This window comes from Trichomycterus rosablanca, chromosome 11, assembly GCF_030014385.1.
Source record: "Trichomycterus rosablanca isolate fTriRos1 chromosome 11, fTriRos1.hap1, whole genome shotgun sequence".
In the NCBI taxonomy this organism is placed as follows: Eukaryota; Metazoa; Chordata; class Actinopteri; order Siluriformes; family Trichomycteridae; genus Trichomycterus; species Trichomycterus rosablanca.
The window spans coordinates 24,399,224-24,422,265 of record NC_085998.1 but is presented as its reverse complement, the minus strand read 5'-3'; the positions used below and the strand labels follow the sequence as shown (position 1 = coordinate 24,422,265).

Below are 23,042 nucleotides of genomic sequence, written 5' to 3'. Positions count from 1 at the left end.
TTCTGTTGAACACTGGTTGTGGAGCTGGACATTGCAGTAGTTGTAATGTAAATTGATGCTGCCTTCACTACGGTGAGCATTTTTGCTTTTTTAACCATCTTAGAGCTACTACTTTTTGTGGTTTTGTGTATTGCCTTTATTTTGTACTCTGTGAATAAAGTGTAGTCTATTGAGTGGTGGGGTCTACATTAATTGTTGGGCTATAAACTTATATCATTTTAACTAGAAAAGTATGATGTTTTTATGAGAAAATTAGGTTGTTTTAACAACGTAATGTGTTCTACAGAGAGTCCCACACACATTTGATATGACTCTTTTATCTGTCTGGGTTGTGCAATCCACCCTCTCATTTAGACTGCTGTTTTTACAAAATCACTTCTACATCCTTTTTTTGTGGCTTGCCCAAGACAGTTCATAACAGCTCGTTTCTAACCAGTTTCATTGTGTTCAGTTGTTCTCGGTCCACCTAACAGTATTAGGGAATTGTTACTGTTGCATAACAACAACTAATTTGTTGTGAAATACTTTTTGGCGGATGGTATTGTTTGGTATGAAATTCAGGATTTTTTAATTCATTTTGTTTCTTTTTTTAAAAATTTGTATAAAAGCAATAGAACCCTCAAGGTCATCGTGCGTTATCGCGGATAACATCAAGATTGTGATGATCTTTGGCACTTGCTGTGGAACACAATATCATGGCTGTGATGATCTAAGATGCTTGTTGTAGAACACATTAATATCATGGCTGTGATCTACAGCACTTGCTGTAGAACTCAATTTTACGGCTGTGATGATCTACAGCACTCGCTGCAGAGCACATTAACATCATGGCTGTAATGATATCTGCCACTCGCTGTAGGACATATTATGCATGTTAAAAAAATGAACACATTTATTGTCATTAAAACGACATAATCTGTCGACATAATCTGTCTAATGACATAATCTGTTATTTTGGGAAGCTGCTTCAGCTTGCTAAAAACACTGGGTGTAATAATAAACATAGATACATTCTCTCTTTTACTTACACACCTAGGGACAACAAGATTAGCTAATCTACCTTCTGCATGTAGTGGAAAGTACTCAGAGGAAAACCTCATGGAGACGAGGAAAACATGACAAACTCCTGACCCAAGACCATGCTTTGTGGCACTCACTATACCAGCTACATCAAAGTGTCACCTGAGACTTACAAAAGTCACTATATTATTTATAGTAAAACATCCAAATCAAACTAAATTTAAGTGAATTTAACTTGCATTCAAATTCAGCTACTTTATATGTCTTTTTTATGTCTGACATCAATTATTTTACCAGCAATGCATGTTGTATAGAGGAACGTAGTCCTATAATGCCATCTTCATTATAATTTCTCAAATTTCCCCAATGGGGATCAATAAAGAAACCTTAATTTTGTGATACTATCTGTTAATCAGTGTTTGTGGTGAGTCACAAGACACCACAATGAATTGCAGTAATGCTTCCAGCTCTCCTGGATTCTTATACATGAGATATAAGCTAATAAATCTTGATTTTGATATCTTTGATTTAAACTGCAAAACTACTTTTCAGACTTTTGGTCTTAATAAATAATAATAAAAACATGACATTGGTTTCTCTGTTGCCATTAGTTAATACATATCACATATCACCATAATGTGATAATCTGTCATGTAAATTGTTGATGCTCTTCCAGCTGCATATGAATGCAAGTAATTTTGGAATGAGATAAGAAGCACACTGTCCGATGTCCACATACTTTTGGCCATATAGCGTATACATTACCACTTACAAGTTGGCTGTTTGGAGGCTGCTTCCATCATTTTTTTCACTGACAGCATACCGGTCTCATTACATAATCAAATGAATGTGTACAATTATTGTGACTTTTGTCTTCCACTATAACCTGTGTATTGTTGGACTACTGCTTCTGAAAAAATATAAAACACCTCAATAAATACATAGCAAAATTAGCCAAATGTAAACAATGTGTAATTAAAGTAGTTTTTAAAATAAAATATTGGATATATGATCAATTTGTGGTTATAACATTTAACTTACATATGTTATTCTTATAACTGCTTACATTTAGTTAATGTCACTGTTACATTTTTTTTCTTTTTTCTTAAATTGTTATTACCACTTGCACCATTTTTCTTAAATGTTTATATGTACATTTGTAACTTTTTATATATTGTATATTTTCTATTGCTATTATTATTATTGTTGTTTTCTATTTTTCTATTTCTATAACATTTGACTTATTTTTGTAAAATGTGTGTAAAATAATACCTCTGCAATATAGCCACACACAAAAGGTAATGATTTAACAACATCATTGTGAAAAATTGGTGAAAATCATTCTACAAAACTGAAAAATATAAAATAATGTTTATATTGTATAATAAATTATTTATAAATTCATGTGTGCTTAATTGAATAACAATGTTCTCAGCTGTCCCTCCAGGGCCACAGCAATGTTTTTGTTTGTATGTATCTGATAGTGGGTTTAATATGTTTACAACCATTACATTTAGCAAAGATTTATGTTTGGTAATATTTGTCCTACATGTTCAAATGTTCTTCATTTATTTGTGAGACACTGCAATAGAGATATTTTAATAACTGACATTAAACAATGCTTGCTTCACTGGGGAATTATGCTGATAGAATTACCACATATCTAAAGAAATTAAATTAATCTTATCCACTGTCTTTATACATGAGGTATAAAGACAGTGGATAAGATTAATTTAATTTCTTTAGATATGTGGTAATTCTATCAGCATAATTCCCCAGTGTAGTATTATTCACAGAATCCATCAAAGCCTACATTTTATTATAGTAGTTAAAGTTTGTGTGTGCATGTGCATGTCTGTGTGTGTGGGTGTGTTACAACAAGTTTGTACCACTGCCTGTACACAGTAACATGCTAAAATAAATCCACAACATCTCAGACAAACAAGTCAAATAAACTGAAAGATTTGAAAGATTCTTCTATTGCATAGAGAAAAAAATAGAAAATTCCATAGAAAATTATTGCACATAATGAATGACATGTAAATTTTTCTCAAACCAGCTTTGCTTTAAGTTGAACTAATTTAATAGAAATGCATTATTAAGCCTACAGATGTGTAGGATTTAGATGATCCTCTCCAAAACAGTTCTACTGTTCAGTTAAGAACAATTTTTTTGTTTTACAACTAGGTTCCATTTTAATTTTTAAATTTTAAGAAAAATGCTGTGAAATGCCAGAAGATTGAAAATGTATTGTTTTCTAGAAATTTGGCACACTGATGTCACCATGTCTATAGTATGCAGGGCTTAAAATTAAAATTTTCTGTGTCAATTATTTCTGGTGAACTAGTTTTTTTCTAATACATTGATTTAGGTAGTTTAGGTAGTTATAAAAAATTTTACAGCTCCAGAAATAATTGTAAAATGTGTTAGACTATACTTTTTTGTTATTAAATTTGTTAAATGTGGCTGCCCACCTTTAATGTCTGTTCATAATGTGACAGGCTTATTAAATCATCTTTTTTCGGTACCACACATTGCCCATTAACTTAAGTGTTTTAATATAGAGACATAAGGATATTATTCTTGCAACTATGCTTCCCAATAATTCTTTGCCTGTTATTTCATGTTACATTTTGCATGTCAGGACATTTGCACCATGCAAATTCTTATGCAAGTACCACATTAGCTATTTTACATCACTCTGTACATGTCAAATACTCCTGTAGCTAATTATTTTTAGCAACTGCCTATGGAAATATAAAGAGCTAGAATATGGAAACAATAAAGTACAGAAGATATTTAGATGTATCATTTCTTTTATTTAGACATATGTAAATATAACCAGTAGATATGTAATAGAACTGCAGGATTTTTATTAATCCCTATTAACTAGCAGTTAAAAGCAATATAAGTGGTGTTCCACCGATTCCATTAGTATCCTTTCAAACATTTAGCACAAAGTCTGGCCCTAAAAAGAAAAAAAGGCAAAGAGAGAAGAGTCATATTTTGAAAGTCTTTAGAGTTTTGAAAACAATTATAAACTATTATAGTAGACATTCACAAAGTTAAGATAAATAAATACTGATACATTAACAGTGATATATTAAAATATACATACAAAAAGTAATGACAAATAAAAAATAAATCAAACTGATTCTTATTTAATTATTTAATTATTTAAAAAAGCACATTTATATTAATGTCACTTTGAAAATAATAGAAAAACACCTTTGAAATTTTAATAAAGTATTAAGAATTCTTCTATTATTTCTTCTAAATTGCTTCACACACACCCAGCACATATATTCCTTGAAAATAAAAAAGCCACATTCATCTATGTTTAATAAATTCTCTATTTTAAAATCACCTGTTAGGGAGAATCTTACTGTCCTGTGTATCTTCCAGCAGAGCCTGAAGTGCCACCTGCAGCGCCGCATGTGTGATCAGCTTATCCATGTTACCAACCTGCGGCTCTGCATGCTTCATTCTCGAATGCAAATCTCCAACTGCACCATTTGACATACTCTTCTTACCCATAAAATGCCCTAAAAGACAAGATAACAAGAAGCATGGAAAACATTTTTCATAATGGTAATTGTAAATCAATAATTCCTGATGATGAACTACACAGCATGTTGGGTAGTGATTACGAAAGTATAATACAAGTGAAAACTTAAAATTTAATATGAATCCTACCTGTTGCCCACAGACTCCTTCGTGGATTGACTTTAATTTTAGAAACTTTGTTTCTTAGGTCACTTACATCAAGACTGACTGACATACTTGTAGGTACATAAGACAGCAAGACCAGGGAGACCAGAAATATGCAGATTCCATATAAAGATCTCATGTCCATCTTTAAGCTGAATACAGGTTTAAATAGTTATTTCCACTTTCTTGTAGTGTCATTCTTTGAAATGAGCATTTATAGGGAGCACAACAAGGGGAAATGTTGGGGAGGGCAGTAGGATGTGCAGAATGCAGAATAAGGAGGTGGCTCTAAAGCAATAAAGAGCACAGTTTGGTGGGTAGCCAGGGGACTGAGGATAAAAGAAATGTAATAGAACACACTACAGAACAGGGTAATAATGTAAAGATGCAGTGAGGCTTAGGATAGTTAGAGAAATGATGCTGTAAACCAAAAACAGAGTGAAATATATTCCAATTAAATGGAATTGCCATACTGCTAAACTGCAAGTTCCAATCAACTGGAGCTGTAACAAACTTGCCATGCCATTTCTGCCTCTCCCAGAAAACTTAAATGGGTCATCATTGGGTCTTTTAACAGAACAATGATCCAAAATGTTCAGATTAACACAAAAATGGTTTAAACAAAATTAAGCTTCGGCCATTTCCATTACAATGCACAAGAGAGGACTCTGGATGTTCTGGAGAAATTCTGTTAAGAGGAACGATATCAAATGCTCTACGATATCTGTTTACTACTAGAAACACATTTATCAGAAACAAATCATGACAGATTCAAATCACCACAATTCACCCACATATTATCAGCCCACTATAACTCCAAACAAAGAGGAGTATCAATCCTAATAAATAAAGAAAGCCCCTTCACACATAACACCAGACCAGAACATCAGACCCGGAAAGAAAATATATCATAATAAACATCACCATCAGCAACACCCCCTTAACAATTGCAAGTTTATATGGCCCAAATACTAATGACCCATCCTTCTTTAATACGTTTTTCACCCATGTGAACAATATCTCAGATTCCACAATTATAATTGGAGGTGACTTGAATACAATCATCAACCCATATTTAGACAGAATAACCAGTACAGACAATACACATTATTGCAATCAACAGACATAATTAAACAATACATGACAGACTTAGGGCTCAGCGATAGCTGGCGCCTCAAAAACCCGTCCAAAGAATTCTCTTTTTATTCACCAGTTCACCATTCACACTCCCGCATTGACTACTTTTTAACCAGTAATTCTATCATATCTAATATTTCAGACATAACATATCATCCTATAATAATTAGCGACCATGCTCCGATATCACTTATATGGAATATAAATCCAATATATAAAACTTTCAGATGGCGCCTTAACACGTCCTTACTTACAGACCCAGAATTCGATAGCTACATCAGGAAAGAGTGGGCATCCTTCCTAGAAATAAATGATTCTCCAGAAACCCCACCAACTCTACTATGGAAAACTGGGAAAGCAGTACTAAGAGGCAAAATAATTTCTTACTCCTCCTATAAGAAGAAGAAAGATACAGAAAACGAGGCTAATCTACAACAGAAAATTTGGGTGTTAATTAATGAAATGATAAAAAACCCAACAGATAAAACTAAAAAGGAGCTAAGGGAATGAAAATCACAATATAATGAATTCATAAATAAGAAGACTAAGACATGAACATTTTGATTTTGAACAAATCTGGTAAACTCTTAGCAAACCAAATAAAACATAACAAAGAAAAAACAACAATCCCAGTAATCAAAGATGAGATCGGAATGATCAAGCAAACACCAGAAGAAATAAATCAAGTATTTAGGAAATTCTATGAAAAACTATACTCAATAGAACATGATCCAGACCCGGTAGATATCCACACGTTTCTCGATAATATAAACCTACCAAAATTAACTGAAGACCAAAAACGTATATTAGAAAAACCAATAACATCAGAAGAACTCCATGATGCTCTCCGCCAGATGTCTTTCCCGTAGAATTTTACAAGCATTTCTGGACAATATTCGCTCCAATATTCAGTAGAGTATGAGCTGAAATAAAACACAACAAGAGATTACAAACAGAAATTAATACGGCTACAATTTCACTCCATCTCAAACCTAATAAAGATCCTACCTTACCCTCCAGTTACCGTCCATTATCACTCATTAACACAGACACAAAGCTTATAAATAAGGCCTAGGCTACCAGATTGGAAACATTCCATCATTCCATCCCTCATACATCCGGATCAGACCGGCTTCATCAAAGGTAGGCACTTAACTACCAACATGCGCAGACTACTCAATCTGATACACCACACAACACTCCATAAGTTAGAAACTGCAATAGTTACTTTAGATGCAGAGAAAGCCTTTGATAAAGTCAATTGGAAATTTCTATTCACCACATTACATAAACTAGGGTTCGGAGAATCATTTGTAGAATGGATTAAAACTCTTTACACTTCACCCAAGGCTACAGTCAATGCTAACGGACTAATATCACAGAATTTCACATTGCACAGAGGTACTAGGCAAGGATGCCCCCTCTCTCCCCTCCTGTTCTTAATTTTTATAGAACCACTAGCTGCAGCTATACGACAAAGCCCAAATATTAAAGGTATCCAGACTCACACTATAGAACACAAAATCAGCCTGTACGCAGATGATATTTTACTGTTTCTACAAAACCCACCATCGTCAATTACTTAAACAATACAAATCATTGAAAAATTTTCCAAAATCTCAGATTACTCCATTAACTTGTCTAAATCCACCGTTCTACCATTTAACATGAATTTAGCAGATATAGCAACTCAGTCCCTCCCTATCCCAATGTGCACTAAACACATCACATACCTGGGCATTAAAATTTCCACCAAACTGTCTGAGTTGCACACACTTAATTTCAATCCACTACTCACAACTATAAACAATGATATCCACCGATGGAAGAAACTCCCACTATCTCTTATTGGCAGAATATCCACTATCAAAATGACAGTATTACCAAAAGTAAACTACCTCTTCTCAATGATTCCTATTCAACCCCCACCCCCCCACCCCCACCTGGTTCAAAACCTTAGACTCAATCATTTCCAAATTCTATTGGAAAAACAAACCACCTAGAATCAAATTAACTACATTACAAAAACATAGAACTCAGGGAGGCCTCGAAGCACCTAATTTCCAACTATACCTAGCCGCAAATCAATTACAGTACATAATTAAATGGGTAAAACCGAATCAGACAGATGAAATATGGAGAGAAGTGGAACAAACATTAAGTAATAAAATACAAATTGCAGACCTACCATTTATTAGTACAATACTAAAACGCCAACCCTTTTTTAAAAACTCAATGATAGCATCAACTCTAATAACTTGGTGGAAACTACACAAGAACACAAACACTACACTTGCACCCACTAAACACTTACCCGTATGGCACCCTGACTTCCCTACCATCAACAAAACACTGAAACTACACAAATGGAAAGAAAAAGGTATTACTCACTTACATCACATTCTACAGAATAACAACCTAGCAACAGTCTCGCATCTAACACAGAAATATTGCATCGAGAGTAACCAGTTTCTGGAATATCTCCAACTTAGATCTATATTAAACTCAAAAATTAAGGATAAAACAACACTACAACTTACTCCACCAATTTCAGAATTCCTCAATATCTGCTCCTCAGACAAAATCTTATCTAAAATTTATAGGTTCTTATCTGAACTAGACCAAAAAGTCTTTATACCAAAAAAAAATGGGAAGAAGATCTCTCAATTACTCTAACAAACATTCTCCAAAACACATTTAAAATGACTAACAATACTAACCTCCACCTTATACAATATAAGGTAATTTACAGAGTACACTATACTAGGCAAAAGCTATATAAAATGGGATTAGTGGACTCCGAAATCTGTATACACTGCTCACTAAACACCCCAGACAATTACGTACACGCCTACTGTCCACCAATCAAACACTTCTGGCAACTTGTTATAAATCAGCTGACTCCACTACTAAAACACCCCAACCCCCTATCCCCATCACTCTGTTTATTAGGCCACACATCAACCACCAGTGATGGCATAGTTACCTTGAAAAAGTAATCTGATTACTGATTACTGAGTACTCCTTTAAAAAGTAACTTAGTTACTTTATGGATTACTTGATTTTAAAAGTAACTAAGTTAGATTACAAGTTACTTTATTAGTTATATAATGCGGAATATTTCAAAGATATTCCTTTGCAATACTTTATCATTTGGCTGCCAACTTGTGTGTACTGATGAGACTCAATTGAATCCCAGAACATGCTGGTGTGAATGCATGGAAAACAAATTTTAATTTTCTTTCAAGAATATGATACAGACTGACCAACGCTAAATCAGCATTGAAAATTGACTTTACTTTTAATAGCCTTCTACAATGCTGGAGCTTCTTAAAACGGAAGATTTTCTTTTAAGTAGAAGTGTTATTTACCTGCTATTAAATTGTTTTCCAACAAAATCCGCCCAATTTGGCGGATAATCGCCCAATCTGGCAACACTGGAATGCGCAGAGAAGCTGGCGCTTTTACTCGTAGCGCGCCACGAATACTACTAAATAGTACTACTGTACTTCTGTAATTGTGTTGCAGGGCTCTAGAGTGCGACCAATTTGGTCGCACATGCGACCTAATTTCTCAATGGTGCGACTAAAAAAAATCTCAGGTCGCACCGGTGCGACCAGAGCGGTAGAGAGAACAGAGTGGCGACACTCCCATAGGGAACCGTTGGAAAGGGGGCGGGACATATTTTCTGTGCAGCTTCCGGGTTGTGGAGCTCTGTATAGTTCCAAACATCCCATAGAGCCCCGTTCATTTCCACTACTTATCAAGCATTTTTAGCTGTTTGTTGCTTTGTTTTAAAAAAATAATGAATTTTATGTCATTAATATACTTAATACTGTTATTGTTTAGCATTTGCGCAGCACTAAATGTTACATGTTTATCTTAATTAATAGGTATAACTGAATTTAGCTTAGTCAGCTAAGCTAAATTATTGACACGAGTCTTTTCACCTAAAATTGATTAATTAAAAGTTGATTAATCAAGGGTCTTGTTACAGAAATGATAATAAAACATCAGAGCCATAATAAATCATGCTAATTTTACTTTCATTCTTAAGTACATTTGAAGGTAAATTTAGTTTAGTACTTTAGTGGAGGTAAAGAGTATTTTACTTTTATTACTACTTTTACTGGAGTAATATTTCACCTTGGATATCTCTACTTCAACTCAACTACATGGTTTGTGTACCTTGTCCACCACTTACATTAGACAAAATGAACTTGTGCATATTCATTATGAATTAATTCATGTATTACATGTAGGAATCAATTATTACTTACTCATGAAATAAGACATGAATGAATGCTATTTCATGTACCTGCACTATAATGTTAAAGGTATTGGTACAGTAATGTGTTTATGAATCTGTTCATTCAGTGCAGGTAAACCTTATGAATCCAGCCACATGGCTTAGTGTTTAACCAAAATGATTATTATTATGAATCCTCGGGAAAGTGAAGGGAGATTATAGTTTATGTAAAAAAACAAAAAAAACTGTCTAATCTCTGTACTGTATATTGTCTCTACTACTTAATGATATGGCATTATGTAATGTATGCTAATATAATGTACTGTGTGTTAACAAGAACGACCTATTAACAAGTCATTATAAACATCAATCTTTCTCTTTATATACCAAATTGACATTAAAGCAGATGCAGTAAATGTAAAGGCAGGTGAAAATACCCAGAAATTGTACAAATGTTTATTATTTAATGTTTAATATTTCATTCACTGCTGCCGGTCCCATATGAGAACGTGAAAGCGCCGGGTTTGTTTGGAACTATTGGAGGGTTACATGAACCACGTGACCGCGTGGCGGCGAGATCAAGGAGTGTCGCAACTCTCTCTATCTACGGCTCTGGGTGCGACCAGAGCGGTAGAGAGAACAGAGTGGCGACACTCCCATAGGGAACCGTTGGAAAGGGGGCGGGACATTTTTTCTGCGCAGCTTCCGGGTTGTGGAGCTCTGTATAGTTCCAAACATCCCATAGAGCCCCATTCATTTCCACTACTTATCAAACATTTTTAGCTGTTTGTTGCTTTGTTTTAAAAAAATTATGAATTTAATGTCATTAATATACTTAATACTGTTATTGTTTAGCATTTGCTCAGCACTAAATGTTACATGTTTATCTTAATTAATAGGTATAACCCAATTTAGCTTAGTCAGTTAAGCTTAATTAATGACACACGAGTCTTTTCACCTAAAATGAGTTGATTAATCAAGAGTCTTGTTACAGAAATGATCATAAAACATTAGAACCACAATAAATCATTATACTTTTACTTTCATACTTAAGTACATTTGAAGGTAAATTTAGTTTAGTACTTTAGTGGAGGTAAAGAGTATTTTTACTTTTACTACTACTTTTACTGGAGTAATATGTTACCTTGGATATCTCTACTTTAACTCAACTACATGGTTTGTGTACCTTGTCCACCACTTACATTAGACAAAATGAACTAGTGCATATATTCATAATGAATTCATTAATGTATTACATGTAGGAATCAATTATTAATCACTCATGAAATAAGAGATGAATGAATGCTTTTTCATGTACCTGCACTATAATGTTTTTGGTACGGTAATGTGTTTATCAATCTGTTCATTCAGTGCAGGTAAACCTTATGAATCCAGCACATGACTTAGTGTTTAGCCAAAATGATTATTATTATGAATCCTCAGGAAAGTGAAGGGAGATTAGTTTATGCAAAAAACAAAACATAAAAAACTTTAATGTCTATACTGTATATTGTCTCTACTACTTAATGATATCGCATTATGTAATGTATGCTAATATAATGTACTGTGTGTTAACAAGAACGACCTATTAACAAATCATTATAAACATCAATCTTCCACTTTATGGTTGCAGTAAGATGCAGTAAATGTAAAGGCAGTTGAAAATACCCAGAAATTGTACAAATGTTTATTATTTGCCGTTTAATATTTCATTTACTGCTGCCTGTCCCATTTGAGAACATGACAGCGCCGAGTTTGTTTGGAACTATTGAGGGTTACATGAACCACGTGACCGCGTAGCGGCGAGATCAAGGAGTGTCGCAACTCTCTCTATCTACGGCTCTGGGTGCGACCAGGCGTCCGAGGGAAAAAAAAAACAACAGACACACATTAGGCCAATATCATGGTCTAAACCAATCAGAGATAGTGAAGGGCGGGACAATATTGTAGCGGTGATATGTGAGCGACATTCAGCTCAGCCAATCAGAATGCAGCACCAGGTTTATACACGTGCTTTTGGACTCGCCGGATGTCCCCAGAATGGAAGTTCGGGTTCTGGAGCTCGGCGGTGTAAAGTGTTGTAACGCTCACTTAAGTCCTGACTAAACAGTTAAAGTGAGTCTACCCTGCCGTGTGCCTTTATTCCCACACCTCCACCACCGCACAGCAAAAGACCCGCAGCATCCCCACCGGACAGCGGCTAGGTGAGCCGACCCTCTACAGTAGCAAGGGGCTAATGCTAGCGATAAAGTGCCGCGATAGTGAAAGTAAAAACACGACAATATTTTCGTTAAGTAAAATATAAAAATAACTAAAAGACCAAAATATTTTACAATACATGTAGTCAAAATACGCAGTGAGTGCACCGCAAGCGATTTTGGGAATCTGTGTAAAAGATTCAGTAAAGCCGATAATATAATGCACTGCATTTAAGATTACACTCTAACACACACACACAAACATATACATATAATTTTAAATATACACACACATATAAATAGATATACACACATACATACACATTTACTCTATTATTTTTATAATTTTTATAAGTGTGCTATAATTAGTCTGTAATACTATAATTAACTGTAAAGAAGACAGTGGCCGGCAATAGTATATTTGTGACTGGTTCTAATACATTTCGAATTGAAAGGCTGAAAAAGCCCAATGCATCTATAAAACACATTACATGCCGCGATAAATGCACTGCCCAAGTGTCCCCTCTCCCCACTGCCCTTCATTGTCAGGCAGCAGAAAACAGATCATCAGACGAGGCCATGTTGACCAGATTGGACAGTGGATTAAAAAAAAAAAAAAAAGTGAACCTGTAAAACTGCGGTGTTAAATGCGATGCGGTCGAAAATTTGGGTGCACCTAACTTTTGTGCTGGTGCACCTAAGAAAAAAAGTTAGGTGCACCAGTGCAACCAGTGCAAAACGTTAGTCTAGAGCCTGAAGTATTATTTGAAAGAAAACAGGAGATGAACTATTTAGTAGAGCTTTGTTTTTATTGCCCTTCAACCCACGCATGCGCATATGACATCAAGCATAACTCTGTTTTATGTGTTAACCCTTTAACATCCTAAAGGTATATTACAACATCCCCCCTGTTTAACCATAATACTGAAAGTGTTAGACATAAATTTGTATATCAACAATACAACTCCAAGGCATATTTTAGAAAAACATTAGTTCTCACATTAGTTATTCATGCACATATTTTAACAGTCAATATCCAAAAATCTTTCTCTGAGATACTGATTCAGGCTAACACAACACAATTGTTGATTTACATTTAGTTGAACTAATATACAGTCTCAGGAAGTTTTTTTTTTTCTTTTTTCTTTTTTGCAGAAAAATGTATTTCAACAGATTAGAGCGATCATCAGGGTAGACTGCCCTCCCGCTCTGGGTATTATTCTGACCCTATACATAATCCTGGTAGTGAGCCGGTCTAGTTATGATCCTTCCAAACCTTGTGCACATCGGCTTTGGGACTTTGGATCCAGTCATGTCTGACTTCTGCTCGCTGTGTGATTGGTTGGTTGTCTCAGCTGAATTGTTGTGAATGTTCTTGGTGTTATCTTGGCATTGTGGTTCTGCAAAGCTAATCTTTTTGTGAATTTTCTGCATTACTGGAGCAAAATCCTCACGAAGATGACACCTGGAGCGCCTGATCTCGTTTCCATTGGGTGTCGCGATCAGGTAGCTTTTAGGTTCAATGCACTTCTGCACAACTGTCCCTGGGTGCCAGGTCCTCTTCTCCTTGTCTAGCACTCTCACATGCTGTCCAGGATAGAGTGGAGGTAGTTCTTTGCGGCTGCAACGATCATGATGGTGTTTCATTTCTGACGATCGCTGTTCTAGGTGCAGTCTTTGCTCCTCCTTGCCTGGGTCACCGTGACTTGGCAAAAGTGTGGTAATTGGTCTCCCAAAGAGCAGTTCTGCAGGTGAAGGAAGCTCACTATCAACAGGGGTTGCACGGACATGTAGCATTGCCCTTTGTAGCTCGCCTCCATGTTTCAAAGTTTTTTTCACAACTGATTTAATGTATCGCACATGCCTTTCAATAAATCCATTACTTTTTGGATAGTGTGGTGAACTTGTGATGTGCTTTATTCCCCAGTCTGTTACAAACCTTTTGAAGGCTTGTCCTGTATACTGTGGTCCATTATCAGTCATTATTTCATCTGGTCGACCAAATAGGGACATGTACATTTGCATTTTTTGTGCAACTGCTTGGCTGGACACAGGCACATGCATTTCATCAACAACTGGATATTTGGAATATCTGTCTACAGTCAATAAATATTGTCGTCCACTGACTTCAAATATGTCAGAAGCAATATACTGCCAAGGTTTTGAGGGTGTTTTGTGTGGAACAAGAGGTTCTTTTGGGTTTGCATCTTGATGTTCCGCACAAGTACTACAGGATTTGCATAGTTTTTCAATGTCGTCATTGATCTTTATCCAGTAGACACTTTCTCTGGCAAGGCGACGTGTTTTTTCTACACCTTGGTGTCCTTCATGGAGTTGGTTTAAAATGTCATCCTTCATGGAGTCTGGAATGAGCACTTGTCTGCCCTTGAATATGACTCCTGCCTCCATTGCAAGTTCATCTCTGAAAGACCAGTAAGCACGTATGTCTTTTGGCAGATCTTGTATCTTTTCTGGCCATCCTTGATGGATTAACTCCTTCAGTGCGCTGAGTCTTGCATCTTTTCCCGTCTCTGCGCGAAGAGCATCCTGTTTTGCAGGAGAAAAGTTGATAATAGCAACAGTGTGAAGTTCTGGATCTTCGATTTCTACATCTATTCCATCAATGCGCTCATCAAGCTCAATGTCACCTTGGTTCTCAGGGTTTGGTAACCTACTGAGAGTATCGGCAAGGACCATTTGGCTTCCAGGGCGATATATGACCTGGTAGTTGTACCCTTGTGTCTTGATCAACATGCGCTGAAGCCTTGGCGGTGCAGAGTGCAATGGTTTTGCACATATGGTGACCAGTGGTTTATGGTCTGTTACCACAAGAAAAGACTTACCATATAGATATGTATGGTAACGTTGAATCCCATACACTATGGCAAGCATTTCACGTTCAATGTTACTGTATCTTGACTGACAATCTGTCAGTGTTTTTGAACCAAAGGCGATGGGCCTGTTGTCCTGCACCAGTGCAACACCTAAGCCTTTTTGTGATGCATCTACCTCAATAGTCAGGGGAACTTCTGGGTCATAATATTTTAGACATGCATCCACAGTAATTGTTGTCTTTAAATCTTCAAAGCATTTCTGGTGGTCATTGTCCCATGTCCATGGTGATTCAGACTTTAACAACCCTCTCAGAGTGTGTGCTTTGTCTGCAAATTTTGGTATGTACGGTGACAAGTAGTTTAGCATTCCCATGAATCTATGTAGATCATCTTTGTTTTGGTGGGTTGGCATTTTTTGGATGTCATTAACCTTGGCAGGGTCTGGTTTAATACCATTCTCTGTATAGAGATTGCCAAAGAATGAGATACTTGTTTTTTTTATTGAGCACTTGTCACTGTTGAAAACGAGACCTTTTTCAGCTGCCCGTTCCATTAGGTTGAGGAGATTTTTGTCATGATCTTCCTCACTTTCTCCATAGACTGCTACATCATCAGCTATGCTCACTACGCCATGAAGACCTTCAAGGATCTGATCCATCTTTGCTTGGAAAAAGTCCTGAGAGACACTCAGTCCAAATGGCAAACGTTTCCAGCAGTATCTTCCGAATGGAGTTCGGAATGTGGTCAGAAGTTGTGAATCTTTATCAAGGTGTATTGACCAATATCCTGCTTTTGCATCAAGTTTGCTGAACACCTTTGCATTTGCAAATTTTGGGTTAAGCTCTTCAACGGTTGGAATTTTGTGTGGACATCTTTTTAGACTACCATTTAGTTTCTGTGGATCTAAGCATATACGTAGGGAACCATCTTTTTTAGTGCTGAATGCAAGACTGGAGCACCAATCAGTATGTTCTTCCACCTTTTGCAGAACACCTTGCTCAACAAGCTTGTCAAGTTCTTCCTGTAGCTTGTCTTTGATATGTATACTGCATTTTCGTGGTGGGTCAATGAACGGGTTTGCATCCGCCTTTAGGATGAGCTTGGCTGTTCCACTGAAACTACCAATCCTGTCAAACTGATTGGGGTATGCCTCCTTTAGCTTGGTGATGTCAGATATGCTTTTTGACGAGCAGAGTTTCTTAAGCTGAGTTTTTTGAGTATTGCCTCTTTCCTCTGCCATCATATCAACATTGACAGTTACCAGATTCAGCAATTCACTTGTGGGTAATCCAACTACAGCTGGCCCTGGTACGTCCACAACGTAAAACTTTGCAATGACCCACTTAGACTCCTTGTACTGGCATGAAATGTCAATGACACCAAAACAAGGAATCTCATCACCGCTATATGATGTCAGTTTTATGTTGGGTGCTGGTCCCAGTTTTTTCATGGCATGATTGTTTGTTCCATACATTTGCATAAATGTACGCAATGGGAGCGTATTCCCAGAAGCACCTGTATCAATTTTCAGGCGTAGTGTATGTGTACAACCTGACATGTGAGGTGGTTTTATATTCAGAGTTGTGTACGCTTCATCTCGGGGTGGTTTGACATGGATGCTATGCATGCACTTTGCACTGACAGTGATAGAATAAAAATGTCTTTGGTAACAGCATTCCTCGCTGTTTTGATGATCATTATCATTGTCATCAATGCTATCAATGTGTGACTCTCCCCTTTGCTTATGTTCCTTCTTCGGGTTAGGGTATGTGCGATGCTTGTTGTGTGGTGGTCGAGACTTACTTTTTCGGTTACAACTGGAGTTTTGTTTCCGCTGTCTGTTCTTTTTGCAGCACTTCATCCAGTGACCTTTTTTTCCACATGCAGAGCACACATCATTATATGCTGGACACTGGCGTGGCTTGTGGTGTGTATCGCATCTCTGGCACGTTCGACCTCTCATCATAGCATGGATTTTTTCAGTATGTGATAACCCAAGCTGATGTAACTGTTCATTGCCTGCTGACAAAGCTTCATATTTTCGCCCTTCTGCCAGCACATCAGTAATGAGGTATCCTTTAGGTTTGCTGTAAAGATCGTTTCGCAGAGCATCATGTGGAGTGCTTGCAATGATGAGCTCAATTAAACGTTCATTGAGTTCTTCATCTGTGAACTGACATTTTAGTGCTAAAGTTCTGGCTCTAGTCACAAAATCATCAATGCACTCTCCTGGTTTTTGTCTGTACTGCATTAATTGTAGTCTGTGAATTCTGAAATTTACATTAAGTTTTAACTGACCTTCGAAAAAGTTCCATAACGTGTTTGGCACTTTTTTTTCATCATCACTAAGCCCACTGGCATTCAGCCGTTTCAGTCCTTCATCTCCAATACCACGACATATTTTCCTTGCTTGCTTTGCTGCATCTGTTATTTCTTCATCTTCAAGATAAAGAGTCATTTTTTGTTTAAATAAGGACATTGCCTCACTTAGGTCTTGGTCGGACCAGTTCATCACAGGTAAGTGCGCTGCCATTTCTTTTGTTTGGCTCTGTAATCACGCACGTCACAGCTCTCACTTAGGATGCGCAAGGAAATTTTATGTGAACTCAGTGAAACTCTTCCGCTGGTGAACTTGTACTCGGGCTTCTTGATGTTCCGCTGAGAAACAGTGCACAGTGGCTCAAACGGCATGAACTATGCTTGCTTTTCTTTTATAATGATACCGCGATAGCAGTGAGCGTGAACCTTTTGCCGCGATTCACCAGTTTAGTTAACACAGAAGCAGTAGTTACCCTCCTTACAACGTTTACATGCAAGGGATAGTTTCAGTCCTTCCGGGCGAACCATTTACGCTGCCACCATGAAGTATTATTTGAAAGAAAACAGGAGATGAACTATTTAGTAGAGCTTTGTTTTTATTGCCCTTCAACCCACGCATGCGCATATGACATCAAGCATAACTCTTTTTTATGTGTTAACCCTTTAACATCCTAAAGGTATATTACAACAGAGCCCTGTGTTGGTGGTTGACATTTATGTTGAGTGTATTACTGCACTATTTTGGTGAAGAACTACTCATCTGAGGTGCGCTGCTCCTGCGTGCAGAAATGCTTCCGCAAAAAAATTGCCGGCAAAGCGGTGGTGGGGGGGCCAGGGGGTGGCCGAAGATTACTTTATGGTGGCCATGGCAACCACTGGCCACCCCCTGGCTCCGCCCCTGCCAAGAAGAAAGCAAAAATATCTTTTCACTAAGGAAAATGACAAAAATAGTAACGCACAGTAACTTGGATAAGTAACTTTAATCTGATTACTGGATTGGAAATAGTAACGCGTTAGATTACTCGTTACTGAAAAATTTGGTCAGATTAGAGTAACGCGTTACTAAGTAACGCGTTACAGACCATCAGTGTCAACCACTAACCCAAACCAGGATGAAACAATAGCACTTTTAGTGGCGCTAACCATCGTCAAAAAAACTATCCTTACAAACTGGAAATCAAGGAAAAATATCACGATCAATCAATGGGAAAACTTACTTATAGAACATATGGAAATGGAAAAAAATTTCAGCATCCGTCCAAAACAGAACTCACAAACACATGAGTGGTCAGCACTTAAAAACCTTTTACATTAGTGACTTCATCAGCTCTCATCAACAGAGTACCCACACACCACTAACACAACCATTATATATCTATAACCATTCTATGTATATATCACCTATACCCGAATGTTCCTATGCACACGCACGCGCGCATACACGCACACACACACACACACACACACACAGAGATAAGACAAGACAGATTTAGGGCCTTTTTTTCTCTTTTGTTTGTTCTGTCTCCTCTTTTATCTCCACTCTCCCCCCCCCCCCCTTTTTTTTTTGGTTTTGCTTAGATTATTATCTCCTTATTATATGTGATGTATATCCTCCCTCTACACAATGACTCTCTTACCCCCCCCCCCCTTTTGTTCTGCTTGTTCTACTTCGTATTAACACTAATAAAGATTAATTGGTCCCCCGAAGAGGGGGGGTGGTGGCAGGAAAAAAAAAAAAAAAAAAAAAGCTCTGCTCTGTATTCTCCAATCTTATAAAATGATATGGAAGAACATCATATATACTGTGTATACTGTACATAGCAAAAGTTGTAGCACGTGTAGATTTGTTAAAACAAATTACTTGATGAGAGACTTGATGAGTGATTTTTTTGAATACATTTAGTTGAAGCACAGCAGGAGAGGGCACTACAGACACAGCAACAAGGGAGCCAAAGAACTTATAGAAAGTGCTGTGGGTGGGGCAATGAGAAATACATGTCAGCTGTTGACAATTCCAGAGCAAAATAATTGATTGGGTTTTTTTTACCTTGTGCAAACACATCTACAATGGACTCATCTAAGCAGCTTTAAAATGAAGATAATTTATGCCTAATTTATGCAGGCTATAAAATATATTAAAGCTCATCCATTTTACAGTTTTATCAGAAGTAAACTTTACCTGCAAAATCATCACAAATGTCAATGTTTAAAGTATGTGATACAACCTTTAGATAAGCAACATGCACTTCACTGAAAATAGAATGTTTATTTACAAAAGTGGAAGCATTTGAGGAAAAGTACAGTGAAGCTGATGGTTTGGGGTTGTGCGGCATTAGAATTATTCAACCCCTTCATGACAAGTGTTTTTAGTAATTAGTAAAGCACCCTTTTGCTGTTATGACCTGCTGCAAAAATGATGGATAGCCAGACAGCAGCCTTAGGCAGTGCTCTTGAGAAATCTTAGCCCATTCTACATGGGCAATGGATATTAGTTCACTAAACTAAAGGTTTGCGTGCTGCAACCGCATTCTTAAAATCCCATCACTTTCTATGGGGTTCCAGAATCTTCCTGAACTACTTTTGAAACCAAACCAAGTTGGTAAACTTTGAGATATGTTTTGGATTATTATCCTGTTTTAAGGTCCAGTGAGGCCCAAGCTTCAGCTTACTCACAGAAGGCATTACATTTCCTCCTAAGATTTCCTTATACTTACTTGACAATCCATTTTGCTCTCCACATGCTGCAGGTTTCCAGTGCCAGAAGAACCAAACAGACTCAGAACATCACCGAGCCACCGCAATGCTTCACTGTAGCCAGGGTGTTTAGCATATACTTCATTCTTCCTCCGGACATACCGTTAATACATAGGCCTGAAAAGTTTCAGTTTTGTTTCATCGCTCCACAGAACAGAATGTGCTTTTAGGTTAGTAGAGTATGGGCAGGGAGACCTTCAACGTTTAGGATGCACATTTCTGTGCAAACTAAAATCTGAGTGCCTTTTGCCACCAAATCACTTGACGGTTTTTGACCACCTGTTTCCTTAGTAATCTGGTGGCAGACAGTGATAGCTTTCTCTATCAGTTTTGACACATCCAGGTAATGCAGCCAGTGTTCTATAAATTTTGAACTTGCAAACCATGCCTTCAACTGTATCTTATTCAGTGCTTTTGTATCCTTGTTTTTGTTTGTGCAAGGCAATTATTTCTTAACTTCTTGGACAACTCTCCTGAGTGATGCAACTAAAAAAGACTTAAAATAGGGTTGTTAATGATTAACCCATAAGTCATAATTTAATCAAAGTAATTGGTTAAAATAAGTAACAGAATAACACAGATTTTTTTTTCTCTCACACTGATTATTTTGTGGCAAAATCTGACTCAGCAAAAATGAGACATTCTTGGTGTGCATGCACCAGTTCAATACACTTTTGGGTAATACTGAATTATGTACAGGTATCTTGCCTACAGTATGTGCTTGATTCTAACTTCTAACTTGAAGTGGGAGACTTTCTACATGTATGGGTCAAAGACAAGACGTAACTTTTTAGTGTCCCCACTTGATAAATAATATACAATTATATTAATATAAGTGGATATACCTTCAATCTACTCCATTTGTACATCTTTACTGAAACCTAAAGTAATTTTTACAGAAAATGTATGATTTTTGAAAAAATAACCCTTGAAACCCCCAAAATGTCATTCAGTGCAACGGTCCCCCTACCTCTTTAAGTAATAAAACATTAAGAAAAAACTAATTAATCTTAAGTAAAACTTAAAATTTACTGCTTTGGCATAATTGTACAAATGTCATGTGTGACATTAAATAATATTCAATCAGATGTGTTTTTTAATATTAATAATATTCAGGATACTTTCAGTCCCCATTTTCCCAATCTTTAGTTGTCATTCAGTACAACGTTAATAAAAAGCCTTATTTTAATATGCAATCAAGCTACTGCAGTCATGTGACCAATTATAACAACAAAAGAAGACCCTTCAGCACACACACGAGGTCAATGCATTTTAACATTATTTGATAGAAATGTCTTTTTACTGACACAGTACATTAAAGAACAAAACTGAGTGTCATTCAGTACAACACAGAAAACGTAATATTACGGTTAATCTTGTAAACAAACAAGGTTATTAACATTTAAATGTGAATATGTGTAGAAATGTCTTTGAGCTAAGGTCAATGTTAGCTTTTGCTAACCACTGGGATAACTGTAAAATGTGCTAAAGTAAAATTTCTGTCATTCAGTACAACAACAGTCATTCAGTGCAACAGAATTTCGCTGTTGCACTAAATTGACAATGACATTGTTATACTGACTTTATAATGTTTTAAAATTATTTTTAAATATTAAAACCACTTTTTTCCAGTCTAGTCTTCCTTAATAAGAGCAGTAATTACAATGAATATTAATAATTGTTTTTTGATGGTGGTCCCTGAGATTTTGTTATTCTCAAGTACGATGACCTGCCATTCGTTGGGCAGGTACTGCTGTCTGTAGGAGATGAGGTGCAAGTTAGCTGCATGCTACAAAATTGAAACAGAAATTCCTTTGTGTGGCCAAATCCACCTGATGAAATTTACTACCTTAAGTCTGATGTCAAAATCATAATTGCAGAACCAAAGCCATGTACAGCAAGAACCTCAAGGTTAACAACAAAAGACTGGAAAACATTTGTTCAGTTCATGAAATAAAATGCGACTTCAAATGGTTTTCACGGCTGAATGAATTTAGATTTACTGCAGCAACTTTTTCACGTGTTATGACACAAATTCCACACTACCACACTGTTCTGGTGCCTTACAAGTTGTTATGATGGCTTCATTAGCTGTTTTTCATTGCCTTACTTTTTTCATGATGTAGTAATATTATTACACATACTTGCCACTGGTGTGGCATATTTTCATTCTACTACTGCTACTTTAATCAATAAAGAACTAATTAACTACTTAATAAAAACAAATTAAGTCATGAATATTCTGATGTGACAGGATAATTTGGAGTATGTCATTCAGTGCAACATAAAATCATCATACAGTGCAACAAAAACATTTGCTTAAAATAACTGTAATAAGTAATTATATATTTTTTTCATGTGAATGCAAGAGAATCCAGGCCTGCTATATAGAAAACAGAGTTTGATTAGTTTGAATAGAATAGAATGTGTAGCAAAAACATCTTGTATACAAATAAACAAAATCCCAAGACGCATTAGAGTACAAACAATGCACAGAAAATTCAAAACAGAGTAAGTACAGTTTCTTCTGAGGTTTTAAATCTTTTGTAAGAGATATACTAAACTTATAAATTTGAAATGGCTAAGATTGTTCCTTGTGTGTGTATTTTGTCATAAATTAGTCGTTGCACTGAATGACATTTTTGTGCCCTTGTTGTGTGTCAACAACACTAAAATGATCAAATAAGCAAAATGCTGAGAAAAAAAATACATATTTACATAGGTGACACATTTGTGCACAATATTAAATGAAAAAATTATACAATTTAACCATTTTATTTTTTTGGTACTTGGAACACCCTATTCGTCTTTCACCCGTAT

The 23,042-nt window shown here is 36.4% G+C and overlaps 1 protein-coding gene across 3 annotated transcripts; it reads right to left on the bottom strand.

The window, feature by feature from the left end:
* Positions 1-3,818: 3,818 nt before the first annotated feature.
* Positions 3,819-9,529, bottom strand: nmba (neuromedin Ba). 3 transcript variants are annotated; one of them, XM_063004571.1, is made up of 4 exons: positions 9,240-9,529; positions 6,646-6,791; positions 4,388-4,565; positions 3,819-3,988 (listed from the first exon to the last, which is right to left on the bottom strand). In XM_063004571.1, exons 2-4 carry the CDS (start codon positions 6,749-6,751, stop codon positions 3,952-3,954), a joined length of 321 nt encoding a protein of 106 aa, XP_062860641.1. In that variant the 5' UTR covers positions 6,752-6,791; positions 9,240-9,529; the 3' UTR covers positions 3,819-3,951. The 3 variants fall into 3 exon arrangements, 2 of the variants coding, with proteins under 2 accessions (XP_062860641.1, XP_062860640.1); XR_010014019.1 differs by lacking the exon at positions 6,646-6,791; XM_063004570.1 differs by lacking the exons at positions 6,646-6,791; positions 9,240-9,529 and adding an exon at positions 4,717-5,256.
* Between the last annotated feature and the right edge of the window lie 13,513 nt (positions 9,530-23,042).

Bases quoted from the DNA above. Each gene is read 5' to 3' on its own strand.
- nmba (XM_063004570.1), bottom strand. From the start codon at position 4,876: ATGGACATGAGATCTTTATATGGAATCTGCATATTTCTGGTCTCCCTG. The intron at 4,566-4,716 runs GTAGGATTCATA...CTTGTCTTTTAG, and splicing joins AAGGAGTCTGTGGGCAACAG to GGCATTTTATGGGTAAGAAG. The intron at 3,989-4,387 runs GTGATTTTAAAA...TTTTCTTTTTAG, and splicing joins AGTAAGATTCTCCCTAACAG to GGCCAGACTTTGTGCTAAAT.